This window comes from Acomys russatus, chromosome 23 (assembly GCF_903995435.1).
Source record: "Acomys russatus chromosome 23, mAcoRus1.1, whole genome shotgun sequence".
Taxonomy (NCBI): domain Eukaryota; kingdom Metazoa; phylum Chordata; class Mammalia; order Rodentia; family Muridae; genus Acomys; species Acomys russatus.
Window position 1 is genome coordinate 37464674 of NC_067159.1, and position 20858 is coordinate 37485531.

A 20858-nucleotide genomic window follows, 5' to 3' on the forward strand; every position below is an offset into this window, starting at 1 on the left:
GCACGCATAATGCATGCCTACTGTTGGAGGTCAACAGTTATCCAAGGAAGCCCACATGTAAAGCTGCAGGCAGCCGCTAAACAAGTCACCAGGCTAGCTTCAAGGTACATCTGAAAGACCAGTGGGCAGGCACATCTGTGGTCATTCATACTTGAGTTCTAGCAGACATTTCCTTGAGGAAGAATGAGACACACTTGCCGTTTTAAGTAAAACTAATGATATTCACTGCTATTGAGAACTTTTTCATTTTTTACTTGGAAAAAAAAATAGAATTTTGGAAGAAACATATGCCTATTGTGTGCAGTACCTCTTCCAAAGACTTTTCTGATTAGAGCAATAAAGTGATGCATTAATGTAGTTGGGCATGGAGTGGGGCGGGGAGGGGCTATATGACGCAACATATCAGGAATTGAGAAGACAGGTGTAGTTTGTTACACAAGTGTTTTCTAAATGGCTACTGTGCGATGCTATGTAGGCAACCATGGGTGTATAAGCAAGGTCAGCTCAGAATAAAAGATAGTGTGATAGTCAGAATCTGCACTTTTAAAAACTGCTGTTTGGGGAGGCTGGGGGTGGCACTGAAGAATCCTTTCCCTTACTAACTCTAAATTAGGCTTAAAAGAAAAAAAGATTTTACCCATTTTTCAACATATTGCTCAAGCAAGTATAAGAAGCTAACTGACTTCCATTAAACTGAACATTTATTTAAGAAATTGGAAGAAAATGTCACTTTTTTCACCAAGTTTTGTCTTTGAAAATATGTAATTTCTATTAACATGGGTTTTTAATGTTCTGTGAATTCATACTTTAAAATTTTTATATGTCTGTTTTTCCCGTAAAGTAAATAATAAATAATCTAATACGGTTGATTGAAAAACATTAGTGGAAGCCTGAAGATAACTAAAAACAAGATCACACACATATGTTATAACTTGTTCTCATATATATAATATATATAAAATATGCATATTTAATATATATTATAAATGAAAGAATACCACAACAAAGCACATTACTTTTTGACATGATAAAAAACAGCATGTTATTTATTTATCTATTTATTCATTTGTTTGTGTGTGTCCACACACACTACTATATGCAAACATATGCACACTTGCATGTAAATCAAAGGACAATTTGAGTGAGTTAGTTCTTTTCTTCTACCTTCTACCACAGGGTCCTGGGATGGAACTCAGGTAGGTCATCAGGCTTGGAAATAAGTGCCCTTTACACACTGCACCATCTCACCAGCACCTCAAACAACATAGTTAACTAATATTAAAATGAGCTCCTTGAGGATCTAAGCATCCTTTGTTTGAGAATGCTAGGCTAAAGTAGTACATTCAGCATTCTTACAACGCAGAGACAACTGAAACCATATATTGTACTAGGTTGTCAACCTGAATCAAGGCTCTACTTTGTTCTCTCACCTGTTTTCTAACCCGTGTAGTTCCGCCCTGGCGCTGAAACCATGATTTGTGTACCCCTGCCATCTGGTTATATTTTATTCACGTCTGAAAGGACGCTGAATTCAGTAAACACAGGTAAAATTAAAACACCACAAAAGAAAAAGAAAGTTGAAACTCCACCTACTTCAGTGTAACACTATTTTCTTTAAAAAAAAAAATTCACATGTAAATCTACATTGTCACCCTTCAAAATTACACTCCTCAAGGATTTGTTCATTCCTATCATAAGCTAAAACTTAAATAATTGAAATAAATAAGGACAAACAATTTTTCAAGGAGTTTTCCATTTAATTGATTGTTTTACTGTGTGTGTGTATCTATAACACATGTGGGCATGTGTATCATGAGACACATTTGAAGGCCAGAGGACAACTTTGCAGAGTCTGTTCTCTCTCTGCCCATGCTTATACAGGTTATAGAGATTGAAGCCAAATTTCTGAGTTTCCCTGGAAAATGTCCTTACCCACTGAGCTATCTCCTCAGCTCTTCGATAATTTTTAATCACAGCATATATGACTAAAGTTGTGGGAAAACACTGCCACCCCCCCCTTTTTTTTTCTTCTTGGATGTCTTTAAATTTGACAATTTCTGCTCACTGTAATTGCCTGAAGATCTAACAAAAGTTTTAATGGACTACGGTAATGACGATTTTTGCTGTTAATCAGTTTATAAAGAATTTTGAAGTTATTGCAGATTTTACTCTGATGCCACAGCTGTATCTCAAATACATCCAGACAACAGGCTGTTTAGGGCCGTCAGTGGATACACACCCACGAAGGCTTCTTACTGGAAATACAGGCTGCTGAGGCTCTACACTAATACAATCCCCCCAAAGATATTCCCCAAAAGACAATTTGTGGAGCAGCCACGATGTTAGTGTTACAATTTAATTAATGTTCCATACTACACGATGTTCTAACCTGGCATTATAATACAAATAAACCACCAAGCATTCTTGTAATTAGAGTTTCACTGCTAAAAAGTAAGTATTTTTCACCTGCTTTTGAAGCCAGCTCATTGATATGTGCTATCATGCATACCAACAGAATATAGAACCTAATTAGACCACATATTGCCTACAATGAAATGAGGCTAATTATAGTCTTTTATAACTCATGAAGGATGAAAAGTAAAATGTGGGCTTTGTATATTTTTTAAACAAAGATCTTTAAGGACCCATGGATAGTTTATTCTGAAAAGGTGGCTAAGTCTCAGTTGCTAAGGAGTCACATTCCTATATCAACTTAGGCATAACATCCTGTTTTTTCTTCCAGCATTATAAAAAATAATTTGTATTTAAAGTGTCTTTAAAACTGCTTTAAAAGTTTTTTTCCTTTTAAATTCAGATGTCTATACTTTTTGTAATCACTCTGCTAAGCTGTTGGAGATGCTCTGTTTCATAACTGGCTTGTAACAGGGAAAGACGTAACAAAGGCAGAGGCAGGTCTTGTGCAGCATAAAGGCTCATAAAGGAAAGTGCTGTCATGCAATGCGTGCTGGAGATCTTGGTTAGACAAAAAAAAAAAAAAAATCTACTAATTTAAAGTCCTGGTACACTCCTGACTGAAAAAGAACTGTTTCTTGATTTTATGAAGGATTTCAAAAAAAATGAATTTATAAAAATGTAACAATGTGGAGACTTAGGGCAGCCTGTTCCTTGACATCAAACCTAAAGTGTTAATAATAACACCAGCTATAACAATAACTTCACACATGAATAAACTAAAAGTAGGGGGGAAAAAAGAAAATTTCTCAGTGGCCTATATGAGAAATCATCACAGCCTCCTTCTGTTCAGTGCACCCCTGTGATGAATACTCACTCTAGGATCTTGGCAGACATTCTAGAGTTTAGGGATGACAGAGTTTCTGATGCACTCACTCACTCACTGTATAGGGGGACTAGGCACACGAGCAAAGAAATTTCCCAATATATCCATGGAACTCAAACTTGGAAAATTTTTTCTTTCTTTTCTTTTCTTTATTCCTTCCTTTTTTTTTTTTTCTGAGCCTGCCTACTGTGTCTTCAGTTTCCCTAGAGACGAGCCGCTGTGAGAGTTTAGGATCTGGGTAGATCCTAGCTAACACACAATCCCAAAGTGCAAGCCAAAAACAGAGTTTAAAGTGATCTCAGGTGTAAATTCAATTTCTTGAAAAGAAAGACCTAAATGGTTTCTTTAGCAAACACATTGAAATTGAGCCTCTGGGTCTTTCCACAGCTTAAGTTTCCTGTTACATTGATTACAGTGGAAAATACTAAAACAAACAGAAGCAATCCTTAGAGAGCCATGCCAGCAATCCACATTTACTGCTTCCAGGAAAAAAAAAAAAAACTCAACAATAATTTAGTGTTACATTCATGGAGAACTGAAAAGAGAAAACCAGGTTATGATGAAAGAAAGGATGGGCCTTTTCTAAGACATCCAAAAGAGATTATTAGAGACGAACACTGAGACAGCACTTGATAATGGCGATTAGAAACCGTGACTTTCAATGGCAGTTGGGAAACAACTAAGTCTGTCATCTAAGAGGTAGACTGAAGAAATTAAGTGCAGCAATGGGACAGAGCCTGGAGAGCCAGTGTAAAAGCATAGGCAGTACAGGGGGGAGAGGAAGGAGACTGGACAGAGGCCCGATAAGCCTTTCCTAAAGGGGAGGTCTCTTAGATATGGTTTCTTTTGATTTAATAAAACATTATGACTAAAACCAATTGGGGGAGTAAAGGGTTTTATATTGCTTATACTTTCACATCTCAGTCCATCATTGAAGAAGGTCAGAGTGGGAACTGAGGAAGGGGCCCAGAGGCAGCTGAGGCAGAATCTATGGAGGAATGCTACTGGCTTCCTTCCCAAGGCTTACTTAGCCTGCTTTCTTATAGAACCCAGTACCACCTACCCAGGTGTGGCACCACCCACATCAATCAACAATCAGGAAAAAAAAAACTTTAACCACAGTGGTCCTTAACCCGTGGGTCCAGACTCTTTTGGCCAATCTCTATCCCCAGATATAGTTACATTACAATGCGTAACATTAGCAACCTTACAGTTATGAAGTAGCACCAAAACAATTTTGTGATTGATAGTTTATTGTTGAGGGTCACCACAAAATGAGAAACTTTATTAAAGGGTCATAGCATTAGGAAGGCTGAGAACCACTTCCCTACAAGCTTGGCTACAGGGAAACCTTATGGACTCAGCACATTAATTGAAGGTATCTCTTCCCAGATGGTTCTAGCTTGTATAAAGTTGACATAAAAGTACCCAGGACAAGAGAGAAAGAACACAAGAAGTGTAATGACAAGTTTTCAGGTAACCAAGAGACATGATATTTCATATCTAAAGTAAAATAATCACAAAGGGCATACACCCAGATACTAAAGCTAGATATACCAATATAACGCTGCAGAGACCCCAAGACCACAGGCTAGAGAAAACTGACAGCATGCAGAGGGATGCTCGTGGGCATACGTCTCATCACTAGTAACAGTGAAGTGAGATGTTTTCAAGGACTGGGAAATAAAACCAGACTTCTATAAACAGGGTGGCTATTCTTCAATATCATTGTAAATACTGACACTTCTGCATAAATCAAACAGAGACAGGATGCTTGCTATCAATGGAGTTCACTGAAGAAAAGAAACAATCCCAAGAGAAGTCCTTGATATCCAAGAAAGAATGCATCCAAGAAAACTATAACTGATGTCTAAGCTAAACAAACATTGGTTCTCTAAGTAACAAAAACAGGAAAAGGACAAGATAAAATACTTGCCCCATAAAGTAGGAAAAGAAAGTGGTTAGTTAAAACAATATAGGACCTTTATATTTTTTCAGAAAAAAAAATAATATAACGATAAGGATGAAACTGTTAAATTAAATATATAATTCTAGATTGTAACTGAAAAATAAAAAAAAAAAGAAGATGCAGTCAAAATCCAAATTAAGACTCCTCCTCCTACCCACCATCCCCAAAAGTGTAGTTAAGGAAAAAAGAAGCTTGAAAAGATCAGAACATATGGAAATTAACAGAAAGTATCATAGATTCAAACACACATTTATAGGTCTTGGGAGTCCATTTAACTTGGTTATATTACATATGTAAAAGACTAATATTGTCACACTGAATTCATAAAATCAGGCTATTGGTCATTTATAAGGTAGAATAAATAATAAATTCTATAAAGATACTACAAAGGAAAAATATTTATACTATATAAAAAGCTCAATGACATAAGTATGAACAATCATACACATTGAACATGGAGAATAAGTACTATTTTGAAGAACATGCAGAACATTTAATAACGATCAAATATCAGGCCATAAACTCAATAATATAAACTACATTTGTTGATCATCAGACAAAATTTAGACACCAATAACCAAAAAATTAGCTAAGTCCTATGCTTCTCTTTATTTATATAGAAGAATTAATATATAGACAACTTTTAGAACTGAAAAGGAATGATAACTTTCAGATGGAGTATTTATAGAGAAATTATAGTATTTAGTACTTATTGTATAAAGAGAAAATAGTATGATTATATTTCTAAGCACCAAGCATTTAAAAATTCTAGGCCTATAAAAGGAAAGATATTAAGCATGGTATCAAAATTAAGAAAGAAAAATAATTAACATATTATTTTTCAAATATTCAAAAGGTCATTGCTTAAGAACATAAATGAGATTAACCAACATCCAAGAAAATGAATCAGGAGTTTTTAAAAGGGGAAAGACAAAAGGAAAAGGTTTAATATTTCAACTAGAGTAGAAAATTTTATTCATAAAAATTTTTAGGACAGTAGGTTCACAAGTAAACAAGCACTCAAAAAGGTAAATTAACAAAAAATAACCTAAATAGAAAACATGAATACTTGCAAAAATTTTAAGAAATATTCTGAACAGGTAATACAACATGGCAGAAAAAATTGCAACATTGTATCACACATGGAACTGACTCCTTATTACCATCAGACAAGTCAAGACCCTCACCAGGCACTTACCAGGAGCCTCAGACTACCAGGTCTCTAACTGTAATGTACAGCTCAGAAAGAAGGAAACTGGTCTTCAAAAATCTCTGAGATATGCAGAATATGGCATTTAAAAATGTTTTTATTATTTTAAAGATTCATTGACAATGAGACAGGTTAACTCCTGGCAACACCCAGCCTACCTCAATGAGGATGATGAGCATCAAAGAACCGCCTTATAGAGATGGCTTCAAATGTTACAAACAAGCCACTGGGCAAAATGTCCTCATTTCTACCAAAGACAGAATTCTGCCTAAAAAAGTGCAAGCTTGGATGCAGGTAGAGTCAATGACTAAACTCTGCCAAGAAAGGGTAATGAAGTCATCAATAGTTTCTTTCTTATAAATATGTCTGTCAGAATTATTGGGTCAAAGGGCTGAAGAAGAAGCTCCAATGTGATAGAGAGTTTTGTGTGACTATTCAGGCAGCAAACTGTCTCTGTCATCTTCTCATTTGGGAAGCTGCTAACCTGCGGCTGTATACTCAGGTAATTAATTTTATTCCTTCTCAAGTCTCTGATGGGATGGAAGACCAAATAGTTTAGTTTTACAATTAAGCTTAGTTGTTTAGAGGTCAAGATGTTTTTTTTTAAAGGTCTAGATAGATGTTTTAAGTTGATAATGACAAGATATGATAGATATGGATTTACGTTCAGAATTTTATATGCACCAAGATAGGAAAGATGTTTTCTTCAAGGCTGTCAAATACAAATAGCCAAAACACTATGAATGTAACATTTATATACTTCCTCATTGTTTTGTGGTTCTTCTTGCAGTAGGTAGTTTATTGTGTATGTGTATAATAATATGAATGTATATATAAAAAATAAAAAATATTTAGTAAAAAGTTTTTTAAAAGAAGGAAACTGTTTCTACAAGGGTTGCTCCCATTGTATTGCTTGCATCATCACTTAGGTTTTTAAATTTCATGTCCCCAATACGTTTACTGCTACATTATACTGTGACTCACCATGTTAAGCTGTGTCTTTGAATCATAAGCTGAAATACGGGTTCGGCATAATGAAGATAAAATCGCAACATTCAATTTCTTCATGAAAATATTAGGATTTTCCCCCTATCATTTGACATTAAGACAACCTAATAAAACCAATGATGAAGAGAGCTACTGGTATTCAGAGCAAACTATTTAGAAGACAAAGGTATCAAAATGAAGAACAAAGAAAAAGGAGAGGCAGAGGCAGAATGAGGCCTTCTCAGAGAAACAGATCATTTTCCCTGAAAGAAGGGCCACAGCGTACAAGGTGTTAGCTAAGAATATCGCACAAACTCGCAAAGCCTAGCTCAACTCACCCAGCTCCTGTACTGGCTTTCCTTGCCGGAACCATACCCATACCATCCTCATACCCTCATGCCTAACTCCAGCACAGTTCCCTAAAAAAACCACATCTTCACATTAGAGGTATAGAATAAAGGAGAAGAATCCCAAGTGAATGCTTTCAACCAGATCATAAAAGAAAATGTCCTCCTAAAGAAGCAAAGACGAACTCATACACGTGGAAGAAGTCTGAAGCATTCTAGAATCAAGCAACAGACACTGAAAAAAACATGAGATAACTCCACAAGGCCAGGTCATATTACAAAAGCACAAACAGTATGAAAGGCCAACCTCAACGCCAAATTCCAAGTACTCCTATAGAAACACTCTAATACTTTATTTTAATATAAATGTAAATAGATAGATGGATATAATTATATACTCACTATATAATATGTGAGTAGATAGATAGATGTTCCTCAAAAACTTCAGAGACACACAGATTAATGGCGTTTTACAATATTTTTATTAATGTAAGGTCTTTTCCTTGAGATATGTCAAGTCCTACCAACACCCTCAGCCTACCTCAACAAAGATGATGAGCATCATAAAATCTCCCTTTGATGATAGCTTCCTTAATGGCAAGCTAGCTACTGGGCAAAAATGTCCCAGCTCTCTCTACAGACAATATCCTGTCCAAAGTGGATAAGACTTGGACACAGGCTGAGTTGATTGCCATGTTCTGCCATGACAGGGTACGCAAATCCTGCATATTTACTGCTTCACAATTATGTCTTCCAGATTATACTGGGTCAGAAGGCTGAAGACAATGCTCCAATGTTATATAGAGGGAATGGCTGATTGACCAGGCAGTAAACTGTTTCTATCATCATTTAATTTTGAAAGCTGCTTGCCTGCACTTCCTGCTTAAGTAATAATTTTATTCCTTCTCAAGTCTCCGATGGTGTTGGAAACTAGAGAGTTATAGTTTCATAGTTAGGCAAAAGTTGTTTAGGATTTAAGAAAACGTTTTAAGGTCTGCAAAAATGTTTTTATGTTGATAAATACAAGATATGGCAGATAATGATTTATGTACTAAAGTTTAAATTCAGCTAGACAGAATAGTTATTTTCCTCAATGTTGCCAAATACAAATGATCTAAACAATCAGAATTGTTTCATAACGTTCTTACTGTATACAGTTTATTATAAATAAATAAAGTACATGTACAATAAAAGAGAATTGTGTAGATGAATTCAAGGGCACAGAATTTAAAAGAACAATCATATCATAAATTTTATCAGAGTGTTCCAAGGACTTAAAAGCAGACATGGAAACCAGCTCAAAGAGCTTAAATAGAATAGCAGTAAATGCCTAAGTGATGTTTGAGAAAACACAACTATCCAGCTAAGTGAAATAATGAAGACAATCCAGAATTTGTAAAAATTAATTCAAAAACATGATAGAAATATTGCTGAAAACTCAAGAATGAAATTGAAATTGAGAAACTCAAAAACATAATTGGAAAATCCAGAGGGACCGCCTCATAAGTAGACTGAACCAAATAGAAGATAATAGCAGGAATTAAAATTAAAGTAGGGAAATTTGACTATTCAAGAAAGGAATACAAAAACACTTTTTGCCAGTACAAACAATACGTTTTATTTGTTTATTTATTTATTGGTTTTTGTTTGTTTGGCTTGGTTTTTCGAGACAGAGTTTCTCTGTAGCCCTGTCTGTCCTGGACTAGCACTGTAGAGCAGGCTGGCCACGAACTCACAGAAATCCACCTGCCTTTGCCTCCCAAATGCTGGGATTATAGGCGTGTACCACCCTGCCTGGCTCAAATAGTAAGTTTTATTTACTTATTTATTTTTTGTTGAGATAGTATGTCATTTTTTCTTTTTAATCTATTATAATTTATTTAGATTACATCCCACTTGTTATCCCCTCACTTGTATCTTCCCATTCCTACCCCTCCCTCCCTCTTCCTCCCTCTTCCCCTCCCCTAGACCTCTGACAGAAGGGGACCTCTGCCCCAAACCATATGACCACAGCCTATCAGGTCTCATAGAGATAGCCTGCTTCCCCTTCCTCTGAGTGCCATCAGGCCTCCCCACCAAGGGGAAGTGATCAAATACGGGGCACCAGAGTTCATGTCAGAGGCAGTCCCCATTCTCCCCACAACTATGGAGAATGAGCTGTCCATTAGTTAAATCTGAACAGGGGATCTAGTTTCACTGCAGCTCTTGAATCATTTGGGTCCTTACATTCCCTTATTCTTGCATACCACTCTCACCTGAAATCCAGCAAAGAGTCCCAGCATCTGTCCTGATCCCCTGCTGGGAGGAATCTCTCAGAGGAAATCTATGTTGGGCTAATATCCACTTATAAGTGAGTATTACCACGTATGCCTTTCTGTGCCTGGGTTACTTCACTTAGGATAATCATTTCTAGTTCCATCCGTTTGCCTGCAAATTCAAAGATTTCCTTGTTTTTAATAGGTGAGTAGTATTCCATTGTGTAAATGTACCACAGTCTCCATTCTTTAGTTGAGGGACATCTAGGTTGTTTCAAGATTCTAGTTATTATGAATAAGGCTGCTGCAAACATAGTTGAGCAAATGTCCTTGTTGTATGGTGGGGCATCTTTCGGGTGTATGCCCAGGAGTGGTAGAGCTGGGTTTTGTGGTAGCACAATTCCCAATTTTCTGAGAAAGTGCCAGGTTGATTTCCAAATTGGCTGTAAAAGTTTGCACTCCGACCAGCAATGGAGGAGTGTTCCCCTTTCTCCACATCCTTGCCAGCATGTGCAGTCACTTGAATTTTCTGATCTTATACATTCTGACTGCTGGAGGATGGAATCTCAGAGTTGTTTTGATTTGCATTTCCATGATGACAAAGAACATTGAGCATGCCTTTAAAGTGTTTCTTAGACATTCAATATTCCTCTGTTAAAAATTCTCTGTTTAACTCTGTACCCCATTATTAATTGGGTTATTTGGTTTGGTGTTGTTTAGTTTTTTGAGTTCTTTATATATTTTTGGATATTAGCCCTTTGTCGGATGTAGGGTTGGTGAAGATCTTTCCCCAGTCTGTAGGCTCTCATTTTATTCCGTGGACAGTGAGTGTCCTTTGCCTTACAGAAGCTTTTCAGTTTCATGAGGTCACATTTATTAATTGTTGAACTTAGAGCCTGACCTATTGGTGTTCTGTTCAGGAAGTTTTCTCCTGTGTCAATCAGTTCAAGGCTCTTCTCTACTTTTTCTTCTAACAGATTTATTATACCTTTTTTGTGTTGAAGTCTTTAATCCTCTTGGACTTTAGTTTGTGCAGGGTGATAAATAAGGGTCCATTTGCATTTTTCTACATATACACATCCAATTAGACCAGCACCATTTGTTGAAGATGCTATTTTTTCCTTTGTATGGTTTTGTCTTCTTTGTCAAAAATCAAGTGTCCATAGGTATTTACGTTTCTTTCTGGGTATTCAATTCCATTCTATTGATCAACCCTCCTATTCTATGCCAGTACCATGCCATTTTTATTAGTGTTGCTCTATAGTACAGCTAGAGGTCTGGAATGGAGACTCCTCTGGAATATCTTTATTGTACAGCATTGTTTTATCTATTCTTGTTTTTTTTTTTTTTTTTTTTTTTCCATATGAAGTTGAGAATTGATCTTTCAAGGTAAAGAATTGTGTAGATATTTTTGATAGGGATTGCACTGAATCTGTAGATTGCTTTTGGTAATATAGCCATTTTCACTATTTAATTCTCCTGATCCACAAGCATGAGAGATCTTTCCATCTTCTAACATCTTCAATCTCTTTCTTTAGAGACTTGAATTTTTTTTTTCATATAAGCCTTTTACTTGGTAGAGTTACACCAAGATACTTTATGATTTGTGGCAATTTTAAAGGGTGTAGTTTCCCCAATTTCTTTCTTGGCCTATTTGTTAATTGTATATAGGAGGGCTACTGATTTTTTAAAAATTAGTATTGTATCCATCCACTCTGCTAAAGTATTTATCAAATGTAGGAGCTTGCTGGTAGAATTTTTTGGGGTCACTTATCATCTGAAAATGATGATACTTTGACTTCTTCCTTTCCAACATGGATTCCCTTGATCTCCTTTTGTTGTCTTATTGCTCTAGCTAGAACTTCAAGTAGTATATTGGAGAGATATGGAGAGAGTGGGCAGTCTTTTCTAGTCCCTGATTTGAGTGGAATTTCTTTGAGTTTCTCTCCATTTAGTTTGATGTTGGCTATCAGCTCACTGTATATAGCCTTAATTATATATGTGCCTTGTATCCCTGATATCTCCAAGACTTTAAACATGAATGGATGTTGTATTGTTGTCAAATGTTTCTCAGGCATCCAAGGAGATGATGATGTGATTTGTTTCTTTCAGTTTGTTTATATGATGGATTCAAATGATGGATTTCCATATATTGAACCATCTATGCATGCCTGGCATTAAAGCCTACTTGGTAATGGTGAATGATTTTTTTTATATGTTCTTGAGTATTTTTGCATCAAGGTTCATAAGAGAAATTGATCTAAAATTTTCTTTCTTTGTTTGGTCTTTGTGAGGTTTGGGTATCAAGGTCATTGTGTCCTCATAGAATGAGTTTGGTAACATTCCTTCAATTTCTATTTTGTGGAGTAGTTTGAAGAGTATCAGTATTAAATCTTTTTTGAAGGTCTGGTAATTGCTGTGATGAAACCGTCTGGTCCTGAGCTTGTTTTGGTTGGGAGACTTTTGATGACTGCTTCTATTTCCACAGGAGATACAAGACTATTTAATTTATTTACTTGATCTTGATTCAACTTTGGCAAGTGTAATCTATTAAGAAAATTGCCCATTTCATTTATATTTTCAAATTTTGTGGTGTATAGGCTTTTGTAATAAGACCTAATGATTTTTTGGATTTCTTCAGTGTCTGTTGTTCTATCTCCCTTTTCATCTCTGATTTTGTTAATGTGGATACTGTCTCTCTGCCTTTTAGTAAGTTTTGCTAAGGGTTTGTCGATCTTGTCGATTTTCTCAAAGAACTAGTTCTTGGATTTGTTGATTCTTTTAATTGTTCTCTTTGTTTCTAATTTATTGATTTCAGCCCTGAGTTTGATTGTTTCCAGCCATCTACTCTTCTTGGGTGTTTCTGATCCCTCCTCTCCCATTAGAGTTTTCACATGTGTTGTTATGTTACCTGTGTGACATGTTTCCAATCTCTTTATGAAAGCGCGCGCGTGTGTGTGCGCATGCACACACACACACACACATACACGCTCAAAAAATACTGGTGTGTTCTCTTTGTATTGGCCATCTCTTGCTGAGCATGAGGCCTGCCCTTTTTTGTGGATTGTATACTCAGTGAGAGTTCATTGGAGTCAACTATGTTTTCCATTTTTAAAAACAAAAAAGGAATATATAGGAATTATTGGACATCATGGAAAGAACAATCTTCATACAATAGCTATAGATGGAGAAGAATCACATGTGAAAGACATAGAATAGATCTTCAACAAAATCATGAATGAAAACTTCCCCCAAATTAAGGGAAGACAAACACATACAGATACAAAAGCCCACAGACTATACCAAAGAAACAGGATCAGAAGAGAAACTTCCCCATAATACAAGATATATATTTATCTTATATACATATATATATATATGAAAAATATTGAAAGTTTCAAGACAAAAAACACAAGTCACATATAAAACTTCAGAATAACAACTAATTTTTCAATGACCATTTGAAAGCTAGAAAATCCTGGATCATTGTACTTTAAATTCTAAAATACTATGACTGTCCTAGACTACTGTGCCCAGAAAAACTAATGCCAATTAAACAATAAATTATTGAATGATAACTGAGTCAAGGAAGAAACTAAAATTAAAAAATTTTAAATTCCTTGATGTTAAATGAATAAACAATACAACCAAGCATCTAGAACACATTAAAAGCAGCAGTAAGAGTTAAATTTATACATATAAGTCCCTGCATCAAAACGTCAGAAAGAGTACAAGTAAATGTCTTAATGATACAACCCAAAAATTTGAAAAAAAAAAACATGAACAAACTAGAACCAAAACCAGTAGACAGCTAAAAATAATGAAAGTCAGCACAAAATTTAATGAAACAGAAGCAAAGAAAATAGCACAGAAATATCAGTGAATCTAAAAACTGCTTCATTGCGAAGATAAACAATATTAATTGACACACTCTTGGCCCAACCAATTAAAAAATACAAAGATGACCCCATTTTAACAGAATCAGTTATGAATGCAGAAACATTACAATTGCTGCCAAAGAAATGCAGGATACTATAAGGAAATTAAAAAAAACCTCTCTACTCCATTGAGTTAGAAAATTTTTTAAAAAGGAACAATTTTTGTATTTGTGTAAATTATTAAAATTGTCCAATAAGAAGAATTTAAGCAGCGTCTTAAAAAAAATGAGACTGAAGCAATAATAAAAAGTCTCTGTCTAAAAAAGCCCAATTCCAAGTGGATTCACTGCAGAATTTTACAAGTCTTTCAACGAAGACATATAACCAATAGTTCTTAAATTATTTAGAAAAACTAGAAACTGAAGGAATGCTTCAGAGAGCCTTCTATAAAGGCAGCATTAGTGTAATACCAAAGCCAGGTAAAAACACAGCAAAAGAGGAAGCTACACAGGTAAATCCCTGAGGAACAAGGATGTGAAAAATCCTTAGTGAAATACTTTCAAGCCAAATACAGTCACATATCAGAAAGGTCATCCAGCAAGATCAAGTTGGCTCTCCTTTAGAGATGCATGGGTAGCTCAATACAGTAAGTCAGTAAGTGTAATAAACCATATTAAGTAAAACTACAAATTCAAATGATCATCTATAGGTTTAGAAAAGTCATTTGACAAATTCCAACATGCCTTCCTGATGAAATCCTAGAGAAAGTGAGAGTGAAGTAAACAGAGCCTGACATACTGGTTAAACGACAGCTCTTTTGTATCAACAGAGGAAACCTCAAAGCAATTCCATTAAAATCAGGAATCAGAAAAAAAAATAAAAATAAAAAATATAAAGTTAAAAATAAATCAGGAATCAGACAGTACTGTCCACTAGCCTCACCCATTTTTATAGGTACTAGTTGGAGTAAGAGAACGAATCAAAGTGATAAAACTATGAAAAAAAAATCAAATTATACCTATTTGTGGATGCCATTATATATAAGGGATTCCAAAATTCCATTAGAAAAATTCCAGATGTGATCAACCTTTTGGCAATACGGTAAGATATGAAATAAACTTCACAAAAATCAACAGCTTTTCTAAATAGCAATAACAAACACATTGACAAAGAAAACACACTCCCATTAATAATATCCCTTAAAAATATATAGGAATAAACATAAAGATATATAGAAATAAACAAAAAATGTTAATGTTTACAAATGGAAAATGTTATTCTCTGTAGAAAAAGATCAAGGAAAACAGTAGAAGGTGGAAAGGTGGTAAGACTCCATTTTTTAGGACAGTACATTTTTCAGATAAAAGATTTGAAGGAATTGAGCAGAAATAGATATGGAGGAGTCCTCCCTGAAGTATAGCCCTCATAGTATCTGAAGTGATAAGCAAGCTACTAAGGAGGAAAAAAATAATCAATAAGCCTCACAGGTATGTGCAGCTCTCACCCCTGATCTAAGGAGCTGTTTTTTGTTATAGGGTGGAGACCATTACAGAAATCTACAACTAGTCAATATGGAGAGAACAAATTGACCATGGGGTTCCCAACCTCAAGAAATATGTCTACAAAAAGACTGTATAGATCTAACAGGCCTCTATACCAGGTCAGGTAACATTAGGTATGAGGGCTAGAAAGATTTTAAGAGCCAGAAGACTAAGATTTCTGTATGAGATAGGAATGATAGGAAACAACTCAAATAAAACCTAAGCAATCTGGTTACCCAAACAAGATCAGCACAATGACAATCCCACTTTATACATCTATGTGAACAGAGGCAATGCCACAAGTTCCTACCACTAGTTGAAGCAATTAATAACTGGCAAGAGCAGGAGATTCACTCTTCTCCAGGGATGAGTCCCCTGATAGTTTATCTAATCCCAAGTGGTCAGCGCTAAACACATTTTATTTTTAAAAAATATATGCAATATATAAAAGTGCATGCATACACACATATTTGTACGTGTAGTGCCTTGATGCTTATGAGCAACACTAATAGTACTCAGCAGGTGGTATTTATGTGTGAATACATGTATATATACATGCATGTACGTATGTGTGTGCATGTGTGTGCAACGATAATAATTAAAGAAAGATCATGAATTTCAGAGTGAGTGGTTGAGGCACTGTCAGAGTTGGAAAAAAGGAGTAGGGATAGAAATTAGGTAACAGCATTGCATGAAACTTAGAAATACTAGAATATTATGTCCCAAACCAAAAGCTAATGAGGACATGAACAGGAAAAGGGAAAAACGCTATCCACACGGTTGTAAAGCACTAGGAGAGAGCACACATGGATTTGTGTTAGTCTCCATTTGAGAGTTAGGGAGACAGGAAATTTAGTTTTCTTAATTTCTTAAAAGGAAATAAAACTCTCAGATGAAACATGAATCACTACTTAACTTTTTAATATCATAAACTTTCCCTGAGTATTATAATTATTAAATATCTTTCTCTTTCATTAAACTTTATAAAATTTCCTGTGATTTTTTCTTTGTGTGAATATATTAAACATTTAATTATTTTCATGACTTCCTTGGCATTTTTATTATCTTCTTTATCACAGCATGTTTCCGAATAAAAGGTTTCTTTCTTGTTCTGGTGTAATTTTTCCACTCGGTGAAGGAAAGGGAAAAATGGATAGTAAGATTTGAGTCCCACATTTTTTGTTGCATTGCATCCATTTTGTTAGCCTTTCTGTTTTGAGAAGCAGGGCTTACATATTCAGTGTGAATGGTGATACGAAGCGTAAGACCACTTAGTGGACAACTAAAGCCCATTAAAGCAAATGACCCAGTTAACAGACTGAAAAGATTAGTACATCAACCTGTTGCATAGCAATTGTGTATGCCAAAAGTTGCCTGCCTTCAGCCCCATCCTTGTGTCTCTAACAAACGTCACATCCCAAGAGCACTTTAAATGCAGATGTAATCTCTGAGAATGTCTTATGTACATACAATGATCTTGGCCATTTTTATCTCCTATCACTCCCTCCACTTCCTCCCAAGTCCACCTCTACCCCTCACCACCTCTCAACTTCTTTTCCTGTTTTATTTCTTTGCTTCAACTTTCTAGTCCAGCATGTGCTGCCCATATACTCATAGGTATGGTCAGTCAAGTTGGACCACACCCTTCAAAATTGCGTCTTTCTCCTTCAGAAGCTATCAACTGAAAATAGCTCAACAGCCTTCTCTATATAGCAGTTTCCATGGTTCCCACACACTTTCCAATATTTCATTTTATTATACCTATATTACTCTTAAAAATTAAAGCTATTGATGTGTTATCTAAAAGTAAAGGATTTTACCCTATAAAAAAATAAAAAAATAACAATTTCAAGTCCAAAGAATTATCCTCTGATGTCTACATACTCATTATGGTTTGCATACATCTGCACAGACAGACAGACACACACACACACATACACAAACATGTGACCCTATAAGGGTTATTCAAAAGTAGAAATTATATGTGTGAGGAACCACTTATAATTTTACCATCAATCCTTACTGTCCTGCTTCATGGGAAGAGGTAGCACGCAATATCCATAATTTATATGCACTTTATTTTTATTTACTTTTATCTTTACAATTATAATATTTTTCTACAAAATTAGAAAGATTGATGTACTGGAAAAGTAATGAGAGAGAGAGGGAGAGAGAGAGGAGAGAGGGAGAAAGGAGAGAGGAAAGAGAGGAGAGAGGAGAGGAGAGGGGGTGGAAGAGAGGGAGAGAGAGAGAGAGAGAGAGAGAGAGAGAGAGAGAGAGAGAGAGAGAGAGAAGAAAGTGCCCAGTACAAATCCTGTTGTCAAATATTTTGCCATGAATTTCCTAAACACACACACACACACACACACACACACACATACACATATGCATAAAAACAAACACACACATATACACATATATATATATACAAACACACTTATGTACACACATTCACAAACTCTCACCAAAAAAAAAAAAAAAAATATATATATATATATATATATATATATATATATATATACAAACACTAACACATATAGACACACATATGTACAAAAGCACACATGTAGTCAAACACACATATATACATGTACACATACACAGGCATACACACATGGCAGCTTTCAAATGCTTACAGCTCCGGACAACTAGCTGCAGCCTCACACCCTTACTACCCGGCATAAAATCCTCATTTATGATTTTAATTATCAGAAGTTGCTGTTAAATAACAAATAACTAAATCAGGCTTTGAAAGTACTGAATGTGAGGGCTGGGGAAATGGTCCAGTCGGAATGTACCTGGCACACAAACATGAGGATTGGCGTTTGGACTCCCAGGACCCACATAAAGCTTGTGCACAGCAGAATATATATGTTATCCCAGGCCTGGGGGTCAGGGTGGATCCAGGCAGACTCCTAGTTCTAATTGGCTAACAAGCTAAATCGAAGAATTTTTGGTTTAATGAAACATACTGTCTCAGAAAATAATGGCAATAGTGATAGAAGGGAAACACTCAATGTTGATCTCTAGCTTGCACACCTATGCACACCTATGCACACATGAACTTCACAAATGCACTCACACCACACATATAGACACAAAAATTGAGTTTGTAAAGGTCAGATTAGTAGAAAACAGGGATTTTAATTTTGCTATGTTTTGTTTTCAGATACTGTGGTACAAAGTGCAACACTGGCAGACAATCGCCTCAGTAGGGATATTGAGAAGAGATAGAGGTGTGTTTCCTGCATTTACACAACACCAGGTTTGGAAATGTCTAGCAGCCACAGGTTGTGGTTGCATTGCTGCTCTTATTTTGAATGTCACCAACTACAGTTATAAATGGATGACAAAGTCATAGTTTGTCGGGACAAAACGTAAATGTTGAGTTTTCCTGGCGGATGTGGGCCAACTGGGAGGAACAGCCAGTTAGGACTTTTTCTGAGAGACCTGAGAAATACTGAGAGAACGGTAACTACAAAGTCTAGTAAACTACCAGAGTTAAACAAATAGTCATATAATGAAGAAGAGAAGTTTCTCCCATTAAGGGACTTAGAGACATGGCTTGTAGATGAGGGCATCTCCAGAGAATGCAGAAATGTGTTCCAAGAAAATGATCAACCTTCTGTTGCTAGTATAAAATGACCCCACCCTTTCCCTGTAAGAGTCAAAACCATGGCTACAAAGCTGGATGTCGAAGGCCATACGTAGGTTGAGAAACCAAGGAAGCAATTAATATAACACTGAGTGACACAGTGGAGAGCAGCAGATGGAGGTCCTTTAATGACATTAGTGTCAAAACTTGACTATTGTACAGGAATGCAATTAGCTGATGAGTGGGAACTCGTGTCCTGGTCCTTTTATCATGGCTCGATGCTTAAAATCAAATTCGCCATTTAAAAATCAATAAATCAAACTGCATCTCGTTCTGTAATAATAACTATCACTCAGCCACAATAGCAACAGAAGCTCTACGAGTCTAACTCAAGCTTTGCCGTGTTGAACTGTTGTTCATGCCGGTGAGGACATGCTTGTAGAGAGCTGCAGTTCAGGCTTCGCTAGTTACGCCAGATGTTATCTTTCAGAAACAAACTGGCACGCAGCACCGCACAGCACAGCTTTCTTGTACCGTTATAGCCGCATCCAAGTTGCCCAAAGGAATATATGTATGCATTAGCCGTTTTTAGAACAAATGATAAGCTATGACTGGAATGGAAGCTAAAGACGAAGAGCCTTGGTGCATTTTTGTGGGCAAGATAGAACATTGTTAGGCAAAGTCGGCATCTCTGTTCTGATCTTATCTTGACACCGGCTGTTTATAGGCTTAAAAAGAAACTTGAAATTTTTAAGTTGCAGAACCTGAAAAAGAAAGTTATTTTCTGTATATTTCTTGCATATGTAACTGTGTACTATGAGTGTGCATAGTACCCACTGAGACCAGGAGAGGGCGTTAGATCTTCTGGAATTGGAGTTACAGCCTAGTAAACTGCCATGTGGGTGCAAGGAATTGAACTTGAATCCTCTAGGAAAAGCAGGTAGCCAGTACTCTTAAGCACTGGGCTGGTTGTCGGGCTCTTACATTGTAAAACATAAGCAAAGAAACATTTGAAATCAACAAAAAAGTTTTAGTATTCCTACCTCTGTCTAAAATCCGTCTGACGACAGAGACGTAGTGCTCGGGATCCTGCTCTGTGGAGATCTCCCATCTGCTCCGAGGGACATTTAATAACTGATAGAGAGGACCCGAGCTCTCCATCCCGCAAAGCAGAGTCACTACACTTCCTGGCGAGTGAAGCATCTTCTCCAGAAACCGGCACTTCATCGGCGTCAGGTCTTTTAGGAGACTATCCGATAATATCAGAAGTTTACATCTGTAGTCATCTAAATTTAGCAGTTCCAGATGTGAGGAAGAGAAACTCCGCAAGGGATATAACAGGATTGCTTCTCTTTCTACCACGTGTATAAATACTTCTCTCAAGTACACAGCCCATTCCTCAGCATCTTCTTCATGTAGCAGTAGGATATCTTTTGCATTTCCTAAAAAAAAAAAAAAAAAAAAAGAGGAAAAGGGGCTTTCTTATAGTTGAAAGGCTAACAGCAGGTTATATTACCTTTGAAACTTGTAATCCATTGTTTAGGAAACATGCTAATTTGCTTATAGCAGATACCAGTATTGAAAGATGACACCATGCTTATCAGAATCACGCAGATTAAACATTTAGTAAGATAGAACACAGTCCACACTTCGCAAAAGCCTTCTTTGTACTCACTGCATGAATGTGACCCCCAGTAAGCAGCAAAACAAATATATTTACATGAAGGGGCTCAACAGTAAAAACCCAAAAATGAGTAGAGGTAATCATGTTTCATAAA

The 20858-nt window shown here is 36.1% G+C and overlaps 1 protein-coding gene across 1 annotated transcript in view; it reads right to left on the bottom strand.

Annotated features, from left to right (window-relative positions):
• Positions 1–20858, bottom strand: part of Bank1 (B cell scaffold protein with ankyrin repeats 1) — a 254947-nt gene that overhangs the window by 199773 nt on the left and 34316 nt on the right. Inside the window, exon 2 of the mRNA XM_051166054.1 lies at positions 20124–20522. Within this exon, the coding sequence (XP_051022011.1) occupies positions 20124–20522 (399 nt within the window). The remainder of the gene's footprint in view (positions 1–20123; positions 20523–20858) is intronic.